At 42.1% G+C, this 18,073-nt stretch overlaps 1 protein-coding gene across 4 annotated transcripts in view; it reads right to left on the bottom strand.

The window, feature by feature from the left end:
- TLN2 (talin 2) overlaps positions 1-18,073 on the bottom strand; it is a 158,036-nt gene that overhangs the window by 66,094 nt on the left and 73,869 nt on the right. For all 4 annotated transcript variants that reach the window (XM_064668347.1, XM_064668348.1, XM_064668346.1 and 1 more), the window contains 13 exons: positions 17,841-17,996; positions 16,857-16,958; positions 14,323-14,399; positions 12,439-12,619; positions 10,458-10,571; positions 9,709-9,817; positions 8,845-9,053; positions 7,932-8,030; positions 6,475-6,642; positions 6,062-6,356; positions 3,312-3,478; positions 2,156-2,284; positions 617-730 (listed from right to left, as the gene is read on the bottom strand). In XM_064668347.1, coding sequence (XP_064524417.1) covers positions 617-730; positions 2,156-2,284; positions 3,312-3,478; positions 6,062-6,356; positions 6,475-6,642; positions 7,932-8,030; positions 8,845-9,053; positions 9,709-9,817; positions 10,458-10,571; positions 12,439-12,619; positions 14,323-14,399; positions 16,857-16,958; positions 17,841-17,996 — 1,920 coding nt within the window. The remainder of the gene's footprint in view (positions 1-616; positions 731-2,155; positions 2,285-3,311; positions 3,479-6,061; positions 6,357-6,474; positions 6,643-7,931; positions 8,031-8,844; positions 9,054-9,708; positions 9,818-10,457; positions 10,572-12,438; positions 12,620-14,322; positions 14,400-16,856; positions 16,959-17,840; positions 17,997-18,073) is intronic.

The raw sequence follows: 18,073 nt of genomic DNA, 5'->3' as shown, positions 1-18,073 counted from the left end.
TCTTGTTCCCCACATAACTGCTCTTTGATGCAGAAGAAAATCCTTCTGCATTCTATTGTCTTTTTTAATTTTTTTTATTTAAATGTAATTTCTTTATTAATCAAAGCTAGAAGCTGATCTGCCAAATATAGCTTAAACACAAAAGAGAACAGCTTCTCACCAGACTCTGAATTCTAGCATTGAAACTACAGACATGTGCTTGACTTCAGGCCTACCTTGAAAACTGTGGTCCTGACAGCTTTAGCTTCAAGCCAGGAATCATGGTAACCCCACAGTAAAGTCTAAAACTTATTTTTTATGGTGACATTTAAGGTGCCAGTTTCTTGGAGGTGGAATATCAGAATAGCAGGATCAGTTGTTAGTTATATAACCAATTATATAACCAATATGTTAAATAAGAACTTCACTCTATGATAATATAAATCACTATTGCTCTTCTATCCCTCACTATGGAAAATTCATGGAAAACACAACAAATACAGATGCACACGGGTAGTGCTGGGGGTTTTTAAAATCTCTTTTGGAGGTTGCAACAGCATTAGGGAGGGTGATTTTCAGCTCCCCACAAGGCAGAGCTCAAGGGTTATTATTTGTCAGTGGGTTGTGCTGTGTTTACCTTGCAGCTCTGCACAAGTTGCTGGTGGGCTGCCGTGTTCTTATTTGAAACAGCTGCATTCTGAGAGGCTGCAATAGTCTGGGTAGCAGCAGCTGCAGCTTGTTTAGCTGCAATCTTTGGAGAAAAAGAAACAGTTAAATCAGTGGTAAAAGCCTGAGTAATTCAGAGGATGAAATACACATTACAGGTAGCTCTGAGAGTAACAACTTTGACAGATTAATACACTATATCCCTTGATTTGATTTGCCTTAAGGAAACTCAGGATTGCTCTTCTCTCAAGGTGAAAATGATCTGAACACTTATCCATCTCTAACTTGCAAAAGAAGTCAAATACAAACAGCAGAGATGGGCCAAACAATTGGCTCCTTATAAAGGCCAGAGGAAACAGGCAAAGTAGATGCAGTGCTTCACCCGCTACATGAATACCTCTGAGCAAGGGAGCCAATTCTTACTGAGATTGCTCTGTGGCAAAAGCAAAGTTACTAAAATGACACAGAGATCCAAAATACTGGTATCCCTGGGTCTAAAAGCACTGAGAAGACCTTCTTCAAATATCTAGGAGTGTTACTATCAACATCTCCCTACTACAAAATGAAAAATTCAACAATTTATCCGAAGTATTTCAACACACCAACACCAACTGGCCCACTAAATACAACCAAGCACAAAGTTCACTACACACTTCACTCCTTTGTGAGGCCATATATATTATAACAGCAAAGCAAATAAAATGTTAGTTCTATAAAACTTTCTTGCATGCAGTTAGAAAATGGTAGCCTTTATTTCCTGAAATACTCTTGATTTTTAATTCTAGGCAGACACAGCAACTTGGTTACCTCCTTAGATCAGCTTGTTTGTCTCATCTCATTGAATTTAATCAGACTATTGTAAAGTCACAGTTGCAAACTAGGAATTTAAAAATGCTTCTTTTTTTAATCTATCTTTTCTTCATTTTGTCTGAGAACAGGAAGATTGCCTGTTCAAGAACAAGACAAGCCTCCAAGACATTTTATCCTCAGTGCACAGTAAATGGCCCTTCTCCCCCTCGGCTGTGCTACCAGATAGGATCTTTTTACTTTCATTCCTGCTTCTTTGATTCTGAGCAATTTACCAGATTAATTGGATATGCTGAGACTGAATATAACTTTGTACAGAAATTTGTATGACACTCTGGCCAATGTACTAGTAAAGCCACCCAAAGGTGCTGTGTGTAAATGACAGATCACACGGATAAATTAAAGCAGGAATGGAGCAGTTTCAGCTCAGCTGTTTTAACTTTCTGCCTAATGCCTTCTGAGTCAAATCCTTACACCACTTTACTACATCAGTGAAAGAAAGTGCTCCATTTTCTGAGCACTGTGGTATCACACCCTACCATGTCTAACCCCCAGCCTTGGACTCTGAACTGAGTTTACAGTGCTATCATTCTGTGCTTAGCACTTTTACTGAAACAGCCATTTCCACTTCCTCAAAATTATCTACAGATATTAGTTATCAAAAGGGAGCAAACTGAAAATTCAACAATATCTAGTTTCCCACCTCTAATCTGTTGACAATCTTCTTCTTGATGGCGTTCTGTGCAGCAGCATTGGTGGCCACCCGCAGTCCCTCTGCTGCTTCCCTCAGACGCTGTTGCTGATCCTCATTTTCAGGGTTGGCTGCAGCTCCCTGCACAAGATTTCAGAGCAAAAACCACCACAGTCTCAGTAAAAGTTATTGGAGAAAACACAGATGAATATCAAGGCTTTAGTTCCAGACAGTGTCTGCTACATCAGCCTTCATTTTCCTTGTATTGTCTTAACCAGAGTTAAAGGAACACTAAAATATTGCAAGCCTTCAACACGGAAAATCTATTGCCAGCAGATGGTTGTTACTGTGTGTGTTTGATACTTGGAGAAAGGGAACTGAACATTTGCTTGATGCACCACTTTGGGTGCTTGAGAAAAAAGCCTTTGTAAACTGCTTCCCCTGTGATCTCTAATAATGGACTTGGAGAAAAGTAGGGTTTGGAAAAAAAACGTACAGTTTTTAAAATTCCCGATTCAATATGCCTTGCAGTACCTGCAGTCCAAAAATTAAGATTTAACGCAGCAGGTTTTCCCCATTTGAAGTCTGAGAAGTTACTGGGAAGTCAAGGAAATGCTCTGCAGCCAGGCATATGGACTAGAGTCCCAGCAGAGCACTGGCCCTGCTGCTGTAAAAATCATTCCAGTGCAGGATCTGGGAAACAATTCAAAGGGAGATATATTTCTCCCTAGTGGATTTAAATAGGTTTCCAGCACAGAAAGGAAAGAAAAAGTTAAATCAGCTGGAGGAAACTGTTCCTAAGACAGGGGAGAGTTGCTCTGTGAATGGTTTCTGTAGGAGACTGCTGTGGTTCTGCTGTTCCATCTGGAACTGGTACAAGACTTTGCATCCCAGTGGTTATGGCTGGTGGCACTGCCCTGGATGGCCCGAGTCACGACCACCCTGCACACAGGAAAGCAAAGCAGTGGGTTTTTAAAACCAAAAAACTCCAGGTAACTAACAACTTGGTTTTTTGGAACGTACCTAGGATGAGTCATTAAATGCTGAACACTTACAGGATAAGAGAAACCATCTCTCCCACAGCCAGATCCCACCTACAACATCCCACATCCCGCTCCTCTTTGGGCACAGCCCCACAAGCTGAAGTGGCAGTGCCTCTCCCTGGTACCTTTGCAGCTTCCACCATGCGGGCTGTAGAGTCTGCCAGGAGCTTTGCAGCAGCCAGAAGCTTCTTGGAGTTCTCCATATCTATTTCTGCCTCGGCGTCCGACCTCATGGCGTTGACGAGGTCGGAGGTGGCCTGTGCCAGCACCCGGGCCTGCCGCACCATCTCACCTGGGGACACAACTGCACTTGGACTCCTGCTCCCCACAGGGCAGCCTGGCTCACAAAATTCACCATCATTTCACCAGACAAGACCGAAGTCACGTTTGCTGAAGTATTTTTTTTACTTGAAAGCGATACGCGCGCAGTTCATAACTTGGGGGTTCTATAAACGAAACCTTTGATCACAGTATAAATGGTGGAAACCACTGCAGTGGAGATTAAGAAAAAAACTGTAGTATTGGCATTCTAGATAGCAAGATAAAACCCCCAAATCAATATTTTCATGTAATTTTGAATATACAGTTCAAGGACACTCCTGTCCCAGGGAAGACTAAAAATTTTGCTTTCAAATCACAGCCAGGATTTCACTCCTTCAATAAAAATTACCCATCTTGCACCTGTTCTTTCGGGGAATTATTTTCTGTTTAATATAAACTAAATTAAGAAGCTTGCCAGAAGAGACTTAGCAGCATTAAGAGAGGGTTTTGGCCAAAAATAAGATATATTTATGATACTGGAGTCATGTTCTGGTCATGGTGAAGCACAGAGATGAAACAACAGTGCTTCTAAAGTGGATTCATACCCTTTCTAGAACAAATTCATTTGGTCACTAAAACATACACTTGGACTCCTTCATAAATAGACTGGAATCAATAAAGCCTTTGCCTTTCCATAGGTTATCAAATCAAGTTAGATGTATTTGGGTTTAAGGCCTCATTCTTTTCCAATGCTCTTAAAAAATCATGGGAACAAAGACAATAACAGCTGTTTTCAAGATAATAACAGCTGTTTTCTCATGTGTAAAGGTGAATTGTGGGCATCAGAATTAAAAGACCAGACTCCTCTGGTCAGGCATAGGCCCAAAAAATTACATTTTTCTAGCTGTTATCTACTGTTATCATTCCCAGTATGAAATTTTGCAATTAAAACTTTCACCAGTATTTGCTAACTCAGCTCTCAGTCCAAATATCCCACTTGAAAAAAAAATCCCTTTAAATGCTCTTTCCTACAGTATTAAGTCAGTAAATCAAACAGATTACAAACAATAATTCAGCAGTCACAGGCTGGAGTCTCTTTGCTGTTAAAATTGCAACCACAGTAGTGCAATGATAAATTGGAAACACAGACTGGAATCTGAATGACTTCTACTAAAAATTAGGTATTGCAAAACAAGATATTTGACTGTTTTTGACTTGACTTGACAGACAAGAAATGTTATTCAAGATCACCTCTTTCACTGCATCTTTCTGTACAGGAGCTGAATCACGAATGACAGCAAAACACAAAACCTGACATGGTTTCCTGTGCACATCTACATTAATTAAAATTCCTTAGGATACCTACAGAGCATTAGAAAACCTTTTCCACAGCCTTCAATTTGAAGATTAAGAGTGGTTTAGCAACCATTCCTGTGCATTTTTTAAAAATCTTAATTGCTCATGTTTCTCATAAAGATTCTAGGGTCAAAATACACTGAGATTTCACTAATTACTTCCTTGCATAATCCTCTAGAAGTGTCTGTACGGCTGTAATCACATTTCCTGAAAAAACAAACATCTGAAAGTTTTGCCTCTTAAATGTAACAACCAAGACAACTCTACAACAAAAGATTCATTTGTTCACATTGACTGTAACATGAACACAGTTGTGACTGAAATGTTTTCTTTCCTGGCCTTGCATTGATACAACATGAAAGAAAATACCAAAACTATACTATTCACCATAACTGGTGAGTAAACTGATCCCATTTTAAACTTTCTATGAATTGTCTTGATTTCCAGTTGATACTGCCCCTCCATACTGCTGCTGCTTCACAACACTTAGAACTGTTGAAATTTCACTGTTCTAAGTAATTTACTGGTTCTTTACTAAAAATTCACACTGGCTTGGTTAAACATTAAGGATCTCAAGTTTGTGTTGGTTCTAGAAGCTACGCCCATTTTAGAGGCATCACAGAAAAAAAAAAGCAGCAATAAGTTTCAAAACCTCAAAAAAAAATCTATGCATAGTAAAATGCACCACTGTGAAGTATTTGCCCAGGTGCCTGTCTTCATATCTGGAGCTGAGACATTGCTACACAACCCTGTGAAGTGGCAGAGAACAGACAAAATACCACAGCAATCCTTTAGTATGATAGGGATTGTTTTCCCAGAATGTTCACTCCACCCAGCACACAGCTATGGGCATTTTGCTGATTTAATATTATGGGTTGGATGAGCACCTTCCAGGCAACCAGCAGTAGGACAAGAGGGCTCGGCCTTAAGCTGTGCCAGGGGAGGTTTAGGTGGGATATTGGGAAGAAATTTTTTACAGAGAGAGTGCTCAGCCATTGGAACGGGCTGCCCAGGGAGGGGGTGGATTCACTGTCCCTGGAGGTGTTGAAGGTGACACTGGATGTGGCATCAGTGCCATGGGCTGGGAACCACGGCAGGGTTGGATCAAGGGTTGGACTGGATGATCTCAGAGGTCTTTTCCAACCCAGCTGATTCTGTGACAGCACTAGTACACGTCAGAGAAGGATTTTTACCTCCTTCCTTTGCAAGGTGCACATCCCTGAGCAATGGGAAGCTGCTGTTCCTTAGGGACACTTACCAGCATCCCCCATGGAGCTGAAGATGCTCTCTGTGACACACATGATGGTGTCTGTGGCCTGGTCGTAGCGCCCGATGGGCTCCCCCCTGCTCGCAAACTGCCGCACGTGCTGCAGGAGGTCGTTCAGGGCCTGGCTCACGATGCTGGCAGCTGCACTGACCTGCTTCAGCAGCTCGGTGTCGTCTGTGGCAGCCTGGCAGGCCCTCACACAGTTCTCCACCGAGCGGTCCACCAGCTTCCCAGCCTCAATCAGCTGCTCCTGGCACACCGGAGAGCTGATGGTGGGACTCACAACCTGCACGGGGAGAGGGCACGGAGCATTCAGAACAGGCTGGCTTGATGCTAACGCAGTTTTTGGGAAGCCATGGCAGCACCCAGATGCCTTGGCACCCTGGGAACACCAGCAGCCTCACCTTGGCACAAGCCACCAGCTGGGAAGTAGAGAGTGCACACTGTGTGGCAGCAGCAATGACCCTGTTCTGCAGGACTGTGTCCTCAGCCACCTGTGCCACGTTCTTGGCCTTCAGCACCAGCATGGCAGCAGCATTGGCAACAGCTTTGGCCAAACTCATCAGGACATCCTGGTAAAACAAAGGGAAAACTCAGTCTTAATCTAAAAAAGTATATACTTTGTTGTTCATAAGATCAGATCTCCTGAAGGTAAGAAGTTCTTTTATATGAAAACTTCAACATGTTGTTCTGTGTAAAGCAGCAGCCACAGCTATTGCTCAGAAACCCAATGGTTTTCTGTCCTCAGTACAACCATTTCTGCATCTACATTATGAAGGTACTCCACTGAAGGAATATGGACTATCAAGTCTTCAATTGGCTCAGTGTCCATAAGAAACCTATGTCCCAATTTGAAACGTGCTTATCTTCACTTCCTGAGAATACATTTTTAACACAAAACCATCTGGAGTTCACCACTAAACATGTGATAAATATCTGCAATAAGAGTGACAACCTCCAGGACAAAACTGCTGAGGAGAGACAGGACTTGAGTTGACAACAAAATTCAAGGACTTAATTGTGCTTAACAGCAGAAACAACTGCAACTGCATTTTTGAAAATGCCCTTTCCAACCACAATTTTTCCTTGTCCATGATGTAAATATAGTCCTACAAATTACTGCTCCTAATCAAAACAGGTCTTAATTCCAGCACATTTTTCCCTTGTACCAAAATAATTTATTTCACTCTGAAGCTGCGACATTAAAACACGCTCAGGTGTTAATTCCTGCAATGAATAAGTTAAAATAATTTCTTCCCATTTCCCCACTTAAAATCCCACATTCCATGTACTTGAGAGTTTTTTAGTGAGATGGAGTCTTCCTAACGTCTGTACTGTTAAAATAACCATTGAGTGAAAAAACCCAGACATGTTTTTAACAGAGCATTTAAGAACAATGGTCTTAAACTGCTAATAGCAAACACTGTTAAGTCATGAGGCATTATGATTTTATAATTGCTAATACTACTAATCTTAAAGAGATTTTGTTTGTAATACAGTAATTTTCTTCTACTCAGTTCACCAGAAGGTTTTATTAACTTTTGGTTTGCACTCCTACATACAGACACAGCAAACACGTGCGGGAAAACTACTCCATGTAATGAGCAGAAATCCAGTGCAAACAGCTCTCCATGAAGCATGAAAGCATCTGGATGATTCACAGAACCAAGTAGGGGTTCTTATGAAATCAGCACTCCGTGACTGTGTAATTAAAAACAACTTCAAAATGGATTAACCTCAATTAGTGCAGAGACACTCCAGCATTTTCCAAGCACACTTTGGGAAGCCTGGCTTTATGCAGAGACCTCCTCGTTAGAAAGCTGCCCAGCTCTGGCAGTGACAAACAATCCCCCCTCATTACCTGGAACCTTTCATCTGTTTCATTCTCTCCAATCTGCCTCAGGAGCTCCCCACTTGCTTGTCCAATGCTTCCAGCTGCAGTCAAAACTGTCTGTCGAGGCTGCCAAAAGGTGACAGTGAAACACATTAATTCAGAGAAAATGAGCTTTACTTGAAGTTTAGGTTTCCTCCAAGAAATCCTGCACAGCTGTGCAATCAATACAGCCCCCAAAAAATTCACAACAGGAATACTTTGGAGAAATCTTTACTTTTCCACATGCACAACTGCACATCTATATTTCAGGGGTTTCATCTGATGTGTTCCCAGACAACATGCAAAGAATTTTGGAGAACTTGAATAAACTTTGCTGTCATAACTGCAAAGATAATTAAGGATGGAGAGTCAATATGATCTGAAACATCAGGAGATTTCATGTTCTTCAAAACATGAATACCTGAAGAGATCTAAGGCAAACTGTCTACAGACTCCAAATCATAAGAAACTAATCAAGAGATTTTATCCTGGTCAGTTCTACTCTCATTTCTGGAAAACTACAATATATGAATTAACTTCACATTTATATATCAAAGCAGACAAAAAGAGTAAGGAAAAGAGCCATGAATGAGTGTCTCTCCACTTCCTATTGAGTCACAGTACTATTTGAGATTTGTTTCTAAAAAAGAACACAGTACCCAGATTAATCAACTATTTATTGCATAAATCAACCTCTGTACACAACTCAGACCATTCTAATATCAAGGTGCAAGACTTAAAGGCACAGAGACAGACGAAGGATTAAGAAGTAGTCACAAGAGCTGCTTGCACAGGGAACAGTAAGCGGCACTGAACAGGTGAGTGTAGAACCTAACCAGTCTCAAAAAAACCAAAGCCATGCACTTCAGAGAAGGAACCTGAGGAGTTTCCATCTACTCACCTCTCCTGAAGTAGGTTGCACAGCCTTCAGCAGGTCTGAGACAGCGCTGGCCAGTGTTCGAGCAGCTTTCAGGAGGTCTTCTCCACTTCCAACCTCATCATCCATGAGAGCAGCAAGCAGCTTCACACCTTTGGACATCTCAGTGAGGTTGGAAGAGATGGTTGTGATGGCACATCCCACAGCAGTGTAATCAGTGTCAACTGGGTCCCCTGTAGAGCAAATGTTTGCCATGATCAGAATGCTTTAGTGGTTAAAGGGGAAACAGGGGCAGCTGCCACCAGCTACACTCTCGAGAGACGTTTCAAGGTAGCCAAGCAGTGCCTACTAAGTAATTTGTCACTTTAAAAGAATTAGATTGCTCTAAATTGTCTGATTTTTACATTTCCTCTTCTATCTTCTAACAGAATTTCTCCTCATTCAATGCCATTGCTGAGAAGCCCACAGTGTCAGCTATCTTTCCATACTGAAAGAACCTAAAGCAATACAGTCTTGTGCTGTTTAAGCCACTTGCAGCTTCTTCAACTTACAATTTGCTGAAGAAAAACCGTCACCAATAAACATATAATAATCCAACAACTGCCAATAATGCTTTCTTGTGGTAAGCTTGCAAACACTCTCTATCTTATTGAATAAGCAAGTTGCATTTTATTTTCATTGACGCCTGTACCTTCAGTGCAAGAGAGAAACCGAAGATACAAAAACCGTGTTGGGAGGGACACAAAGTTTGTTCCACACATCAGTGTCCTACCAGGGTGTTTTATTGACACTTTTTCTGCAGCTACCTCATCCTCAGCTCCTGTGTTACTTGATTTAGACTGACAAATGTCAGGAGACTGCAAGGAAACCCCTCCCATTGAAGTTTACCTGCCGTGAGGTTCACGACAGACGCAGTTCCTGCAGTGATTGCATCAACCTGAGAGTGTATTTCATGTTTGGATTCATCAACCTTGTTCTGAACCCATACTCTGGATGCCTGAAGAGCAATAAGAAAAAAGAAGAGTTAAGGATTGCAGTGAGGCTCTACAAGAGGCGATATCATGTAAATCTCCCATTCCTTCATGGACTTTTAGAAGTGAAACAGAGGACAGCCAGCAAGCCCTTAAAGTGAAATGTTAAGGCAAGCATTTTCTTCTGCTGATTCCTTCACTACGGATTTGCTACCACACTTCAACGGCTGCCCTTTTAAGGTAAATGCCATAAAGTGCATGCATGAAGGTTAAACACTTGACTGACAGTCCCCCACAAGCAATAACCCTTTTTCTCTGTCCTCGTGCCCTAACCTGGATCAGGAGCAACAGAATCAGATTTTGTTCTTATTTTTCACGTGTGTGGGAGACAGCTACTCCCACCATAAATAATGCCCATAGATTGTGTTTAACTGTACACGTGCCCACAAAACAATAGCATTCCAGACACGTTTGTGCAAGTAACTCTGCTGCATCTGATCTCAGGAGACTGATAAGAGTGAGGTGGAACACTGAACACAATTCCTTGAAGAGAGAACAGCATTTTATCCCATTTAAAAAGTGATATCGCTTTAGATCTGGGGACAATGATCTGTAAACACCCCAGAGCGTCAAGACTCATTTCTCTGAGGCACGAGGAGCACTCACCATGTCCTGCCCCAGAGGAGGCAGGTTGTCCACCTCGCTGAGGTCGGCCTGCGCCTGCTGCACCGCGTGCATGCTGGTGTTGATGGTGCCCATCAGGGCCTGCTGGGCTGAGGTCTGCAAGGCAAAACAGGGCTGGTGCTGTGTCCCAAAGGGCACTCCAGGCACACGAGACACGTGCACCGAGGGACAGCGAGTGCCAACAGTCCAACACTCACACCAGGCCAGTTCAGATCTGGCCTTCCCCTGGTGCAGTGGAGAGAGCAAATCTCTCTCACAGTCTTTCACCTGTGTCATTTTACACTGCTCTGTGCCTCCACACCTTTCAGCTTTCTCAGATCAAACAATGACCAACAGACACATACAGAACACCACTGAGCTGTCTTACTGACCTGCATTCAAGGAACATGAAAACTCAATTTGCCTCTAGGATATCCTTATTGATTTCCTGGCACAGCTACCAACGTCATCAAGGACGACTCTAAAACTAAACTGTCAGCACTGTGCACAGGTTAACAGAGAACTGCAGGGTTTCAGGCAGAGCAGGATGGAGATCTGTGTTGGGTGTCTGTGGCACAGTTTTGGCTGCAGGGGTGAGAAGGGGCCAGGGGCTGCCCCACGCTGGGCACACCAACAGAGCCAGGGCAGGACACAACTGAGCCCAGCAGCTGTGGCACCTCTGGGAAAGCACCTGTCAGAAAGGGCAAACCATCATATGGCAGAGAGGGGAAAAAAGAGCTCATTAAACACCCTTGCAACTGCAGTGCCTGAGGGGGATGTGGAGGAGGTGCTGGGGCAGCAGAGCACAGGGGTGACCAGAGTGGAGCAGGTATTTCCCTGCAGCCTGTGGGGAGAGCCCTGTGGGAGCAGATATCCTCATATCCACCCTGAAGAGCACAGAGGGCCCCACGCTGCAGCACGTGGGGATTTCCTGGGAAGAAACTCCAGCCTATGGAGAGCCTGTGCTGGAGCAGGGTCTGACAGGAACTGCAGCCTGTGGAGGACCAGCACTGGAGTGGGATCTCCAAAGGGAACTGCAGCTCACAGGGACCCATGCCAAAGGCAGTTTATCCTGAATGACTGCAGGGATAAAATGCAGGACACACTGGATCTGGGGAAAACCATGAGGAGAAAGGAGCAGCAGAGAGGGGCTGTTACAAGTTGACCACTTGTGAGCAGGGAGTAGAACAGTCAGAAGTGAAGGAGTGAAGTTTGAGTCTGTGTGGAATAAAAAAAGGGGAGTGGGTGGGAAGGTGTTTTACTTTTCATGTTTCTCATCATCCAACTGTATTTTAATTGACAATAAATTAAATTCCTTTTCTCCAAGCTGATTCTGGTTTGCCCATGAAGGTAGTTGGTGATCTCCATGTCTTTATCTTGACCTACGCCAGATAAAGCTTTTTTATCTTATATATCCCACACACACACTTCTCATTGAGGAGGAGGAGTGAAAAAGCAGCTGGGCAGGCATTTGGCAAACAGCCAAGGGCAATCCACTACACATGTTACACTTCTAGTAGTATATCACGATCTTAAGCATTGATTATATTCTCAAAGACTTTTTAGGGCTTTTAAAGTCTTTTAATTTAACTGAGAAAATGCACTATCTGCCTTAAGCCTACTAAAAAATTTCTAAATTGGTGGGCTAGTGATAAGCTAAAAGTAAGCCTTTTCTTTAAAATTGCTTACTTTTGCCAGTCTTTAAACCATCTTTTTTTACCCTTAAATACTGGTTTAACTACTTAGAAGCAAAGAGAAGGCTGGAAGAGCCTGCTTTAAAGAAAACAAAGAAATAAACCAAAATGTGAAACCCTAAATACACCAGGGACACTCCAAACTCATGTTTGGTAGGACAGCCAGGAAGTTCCAGCCAGGCCCCCTGCTCTCAGAAATAGGTGTAAAACTCTTTCTCCGACTCCTCGCAGCGCAGACAAGTTTCAAAGACAGAAAAGAGTCCCAAACACAAAACCAGGAGGCTGCTCACAAGAGGGGGCATGTGTCCTCTGTGCATCTGCCCGATGGTGACCTGCTGCTGGGGGGAGGGCATGATGCCCACGTTGAAGGTCTCGGGGCCGCTGGAGCCCGAGCGCATGACAGCGGGCAGCGCCACGGAGCCGTGCTCCACCTTCCCCGTCCGGTTGAACTGCTGCTGCAGGATGGTAGATCTGCAAAAAAACCCCAGCCAACAGAGAATTAGTGAGCTCCTGCAAAGCAGGTGATCTTCTGCCAGGTGATCTTCCTTTAGGGTTTTAAAGTGCATTTTACGACAGTTTGGAGAAGCCGGGAAACTTTATGTTTTTCTTTTCTAAGCATTTTCTAACATATAGGAAAAACAATCTGGGGCTTTGGGCAGATTTATTCATCTGCCTATTATTATTATTATTATTTATTTATTTATAATAAAATATTAATTTTATAATGACAACAAAACTATTATTAATAAAATATAATTACTTATAGCACTAATGAGCAGGCACCAAGGAAAAGGCAATGTGCAGTTTTGGTACACATGGTACAAAAGCTTTTTACCCCTTTTAGATGCATGACAGACAGAACCAGAACAGGGTTTATGGCATAACAACTGCTTTGTTTCAGTTGTATCATTGACTGATGAATAGAAAATAAAAGCATGCACCTTGTGGAGATGTCTTTTGCAAGCACTTCCTAGAACTGGGATAAAAACTAACATTCTTTCCTTCACCTTTATACACATAAGCACAACAGTACCTGTCAATGATCTGGTAGCCTAATAGATAATGGGCTGGGGGGCAGGATACTTTCAAGAATAATAAATAAAGTTACTGCCATCCATGGTCATGAGCTGCTTTGCCAGATGTACTGCTCATATTTAAATATGATTCAAGCTTTAATAGATAGAAACGTTGACAGGAATTCAGGCTTTAACAATAACACTCTTCTGGGGGGAAAAAAGTGATTTCAACTGTGAAAAAATCTTTTATTTATCTATTACAAGTTTTGGGCTACTCTGCACAGCACTTAGCTGTATATTCTGGAAGTGCTTTGGAAAGGGCCATGTCAAAATAAAGCACATCTGAACACGTGTGACCCATCAAAAGTTGAAATTACACATTAACTATCTAACAAGTCTATCTCATATAAACCCTATGCTCAACAATAAATCAAATGGGCTTTTCACATACACACTGCTGACACTGCCATCCTCAGAGTTCCAAGAGGAGCCTTGAGTGGCTCATAATGTCAAAAATCTGTTTCTATTCTTTCACTGCATGGAAAGTGCAGTGATTTAACATTCCTTTTCATGAGCATGGCCAGCTCACAGTTCTGCTTGTTGCTGTATTCAGTTACTTTCCCATCAAAACCATTGCCTGACCTACCAAATATTCTCCTATCAAAACCAAACCCTGACCCTTCCCCACACCAACTATCTGCTAGGTTTGTCTGGTGAATAAGCCAGCTCTGTTATAACACAGTGTACAACTCAACTGACAGGAGGCACATTTACTGGAAACCATGGGACCAGCAGACACAAGCAACTAAACCCTCGTAAATCCCACAGTTTTGCACAAAGATCAAAAAACTAATACAGCAATTTCAGCTCTGCTTCATTATCCCTCTCTCCACCCCAGCATTTTACTGAATTACAGCCTGAGTTCCTTTGTTCAAGGGTCAAGTTAGCACCAACTGCTGGTTTCCTTAACCACCAATTTTGTGACAAATACCTGCTCTTCAATCCTTGCAGGAATCTAGGAGCCTGATTGCCTGGGGTAGTACTTCCTTCTATTGAAATATTGTGTAGAAAACCGTTCTTTAACAGCAATAACTGTCCTACTTCATTTGAAATGTGGCACTCAAAGAAAGAGCATTTCCTCCTGCTGTTTACACTCACTTCTTAGGCGAAACAGATTCTTCCAACATGGTTGATTCTTCATCACCTTCAAGCCCAAATCTATCTTTACTTTGTTTCTGGAGGAAAGGGAAAAAAAATTCAGTTAAACAGTGTGCTGATTTTTGCTTTGTCTCCACCACTTCCCTGCCATTTATCACAAACCTAATCAAAGAATGTGCAGAGCCTTGGCTGGTGCTGAACACCAGGCTTTGGGCAGTGAGGGACAACAGAACCTCCACTTCAGAACAGTCCAGGTTCCAAACCCTGGCAGATGAAGCACATAAAGCCAAAAAGCCTGCTGGTGCTTTTGGAACAAAGGGATAAAGAAAGTGCTGAGATATTGTCTTTTCTCACAGGGGAAAAAATGTTCTGAGGACCAAGTGATGTGCAACAGCAGCAAATGGCAGCACAGACAGGACATGTACCTTCTCCTTTTCCCATTCTCTTCTAACTCAGCAGCCTCAGGCTGACTCAGGTGCTCCAAGTCATATTTAGCATCTGAAATGTTACTACAGGGTGTAAGCTACCAGCAGGAAATACATATCCATAGGAAAGGCAATACACCTAATACTGTCTCCAAGTTGTTTTATCACAGGTACTTTGAAGTTCTGGACAGTCTGCACATCTCACTGTTTGAGGCAGGATTTTTTTAGTGGTATAAGGGAGGTAAATATACACAAGGGTAGTAAATCTAAACCTCCAGAAACAACAGGAAATGACCATAAATCATAGAGGGAGTGCCTTATAAAAACAGTCCATTTCTACTTGTGATCTGGTGAAAGGAAACTGCTTTCCACCTTGTTTTGTGATTTGTAGTCTGAATACATATATTGTATGTAATATATAGATGGGTATAAATAGAGGAGCACCCACTATGACCTTGGGTACATTTAATGGGAACTCCTTGTGCACAACTATACACACACACACAACTTTGGAGAGAGAAGCTCTTACTATTATAGTTTGATCACATGCATGAACTGAAACTCCCTCTCTCCAGTCAATATTGTCCCTTACTTCCATATTAATGTGAAGTCAATAATTATATCTAAATTAAAAATTGTAGAAGTTACTCAAGTTCAGGGTTCCCTGTCAACTGATCAATGACCTGTCACTAATCAGGACATGAGGGGTTGGAGAACACTGCACCAGCAACACTTTAGCAGGAAAAAATGTACCTACCAATCCACACCAGAGAAAATGAGTTGGAACAGTCCAAAACACAGCAAGAATTAGCATTATGCCACTGAGAGCAGTAAGCCATCCTTTGAGGCACTGCATCACTGAGGTAACATGGGCTCAACAATTGTGAGCTGCAGCTTCTCACGTTCACCACAGGTGTTTATTGGTTAACCTGCTCCTAATTCATTCATTTTAAACTGGATGGGAAAGAAAAAAAATCAAAGCCCTGGGAATGGCAATTCACACCTCTGTATTCTATTCTAGGAAGGCAGAAGGCTGCTTTCATTTGGCATTAGAGAGCAAAGCTACTTTTGAATCAAGATTTAAACCATCTATAGAAACCTGCAATTTATCTGACATTTATTGAACCTGAGACTGACAGCCCAGAGGAAAAGGCATGTACTGGGATGAGTTCTGGCAATCCTGCTCAACCTCTTCTTGCACAACACTTGATGTTGCATCCTCCACTGTGAACAAAGGCAATAAATTCTCCTGGGCTACTTGACTTCCTCATTTCTTCACTATTAAAATCTACTATGGTAAATAATGATGTAGGTTGGTTGAACCTGAATAAAGTAAAAATCTGACAAGAAGCAATCAGTGCTATTTGAACCACCTCAATTTTCTATACAACATGTTTAGAACATGACCATTCAGCTCCATGTTTGTTGGCAAACTTGTTCCTTTTTGCTGTTGCACTTCTTTACTTGTGAATATTTTGAATGCTGGGGATGTGTATCAGCCTTTCCTCCCTCCTCCCAGGCACAATCCATGAAACCAAATTTCCAGGCAGTCTGGCCTCTTCACCAACACTGATTTTATCCCTCTGCACAAATGAGGTATAATCTTTGCTTTACTAATCACAGTGTTTTTAAAGCAATATAATGTTGAGGTTTTTCTGTTTGTTTCTCTGGCAAAAAATCTTTCTCAGCTTTGCTGCCTTCAACAGCTGTACAATGATTGTGCAGTCCTTGCTGGAGCTTTAAACACTGCTTCTAGGGGATGATTTCTTCCCACCTGATCCATCAGCTTGGACCATAGTTTAGAATCCATGGTTGAAGCTTTGGACTCTTCTCTGGATACACAGTGTCCCCAGTTCACCTTCCAGACAGGAAAGCAAAGCCCAGGAGTGCTGTACTGAGCCCAACCCCTGCTACTGAAACAGTTAATAACCTTGATTTTTCCAGAAGCAGTGACTGACTTACAGGTAAAAACAAATAACATCAAAACATAAGATATCACACCAACTTTATGAGAGAAAGAACTGCAGCTTGCACATAATTGAGTTTTTGCATTGCTGTACAGTGATTTTTACAGCTTTTTTTCTACATATCAAGATGTTAATACTGTACCTTCTTTAGGATGATATCAATGTAACCTGCAATTAATTGAGAGATCTGTTCTCCTTCAGTGGTCTGTACTGAATAATAGCTTTCCTGATATTCACCAAAATCCTGAAGAAAAAGAGGAAAAAAAACCCCAAACCTCTTTGAAAATGCTAAGTAAAGTGAGAAACAGTACTAAATAAGAGAGCATTCAAATTTTAAAATTGTTTGTAGAGTCATTTTATTATATCCAACAGGAAATGAAACTGCTCCAAGGTTCTAAACCAGGGGGGAGGGAGGAGACAAGAATGCTTTTTTTTCAGCTTAATCACACATGTTTCATTGACTGAAATGCCCAAGAGACACTTTGTCTAATTTTATCAGACTTGGTCACTTAAGAATGGAGGAAAGTCCTTAGAATTTAATCCTAGAGCACAATCATCCCTGCAAGCAGAAATTAGATGCACGTGAATCAAGCGAATGTAATTTTCCAGCCTCTGCCTCTTGCTCTCCCACTTGAAACAACCTTTTCATATCCAAAATGAACGTTGCAGCAGTCTCCTTTGGACCAAATAATGAGCAAAATATCACATTCATGAAACTTCTTTCACAACTATTAAATGTCTGAATGAACCACCTGACCTTGTTTACGTTCACATAAGCCACAAAGCACATCATGAACGACAAGCACCATAACAGTTTACACAGGTGAGAATAAAAGTGATTTCTTAAATGTTTCAGTAATTAGGCACAAAACAGATGTAAACTGTGTTTTCTGGAAAGATTTAAAGAGTACTTCTGAGGAACTGGTCTGTCCAGAAGCATCAAACTACAGCTTGACCCTAGATGCAAATATGGGCCAACTTATTACTTGAGGACTCAGTGACTCTATATAACACTAGAAAATTAGAGAGAGAACCAGTTACATGACAGAAACTGTTTTAAGTCCACCTTTTCCTTTCTCCTTGCCACACAAATCCCTCTTCCTCTGAATACACACAGAAGGATTACCAGAGTGAAGCTCTTAGGGGAGGCAGCCCAGCGTTTCACCGTGGTCAGCGGCCACTCCTGCAGCACCTCCTTGGTCTTCTCATCCACCCGCATCACAGAGTCCTTGGTGACACCCAGCAAACGAGGAACCAGCTTGTTTTTGCCTTTCATTTTTTCCTGTAACGAGGTGGGAAAGGTTTGTTTTCCATTCAAATGGAAAAAGCAACCTGGGACATACTGACCAAGGGAAGCAA

The sequence above is a fragment of the Pseudopipra pipra genome, chromosome 12 (genome assembly GCF_036250125.1).
Source record: "Pseudopipra pipra isolate bDixPip1 chromosome 12, bDixPip1.hap1, whole genome shotgun sequence".
NCBI lineage: Eukaryota > Metazoa > Chordata > Aves > Passeriformes > Pipridae > Pseudopipra > Pseudopipra pipra.
Note: the sequence above shows the minus strand (reverse complement) of the source record. Positions and strands in the feature narration are given on the sequence as shown.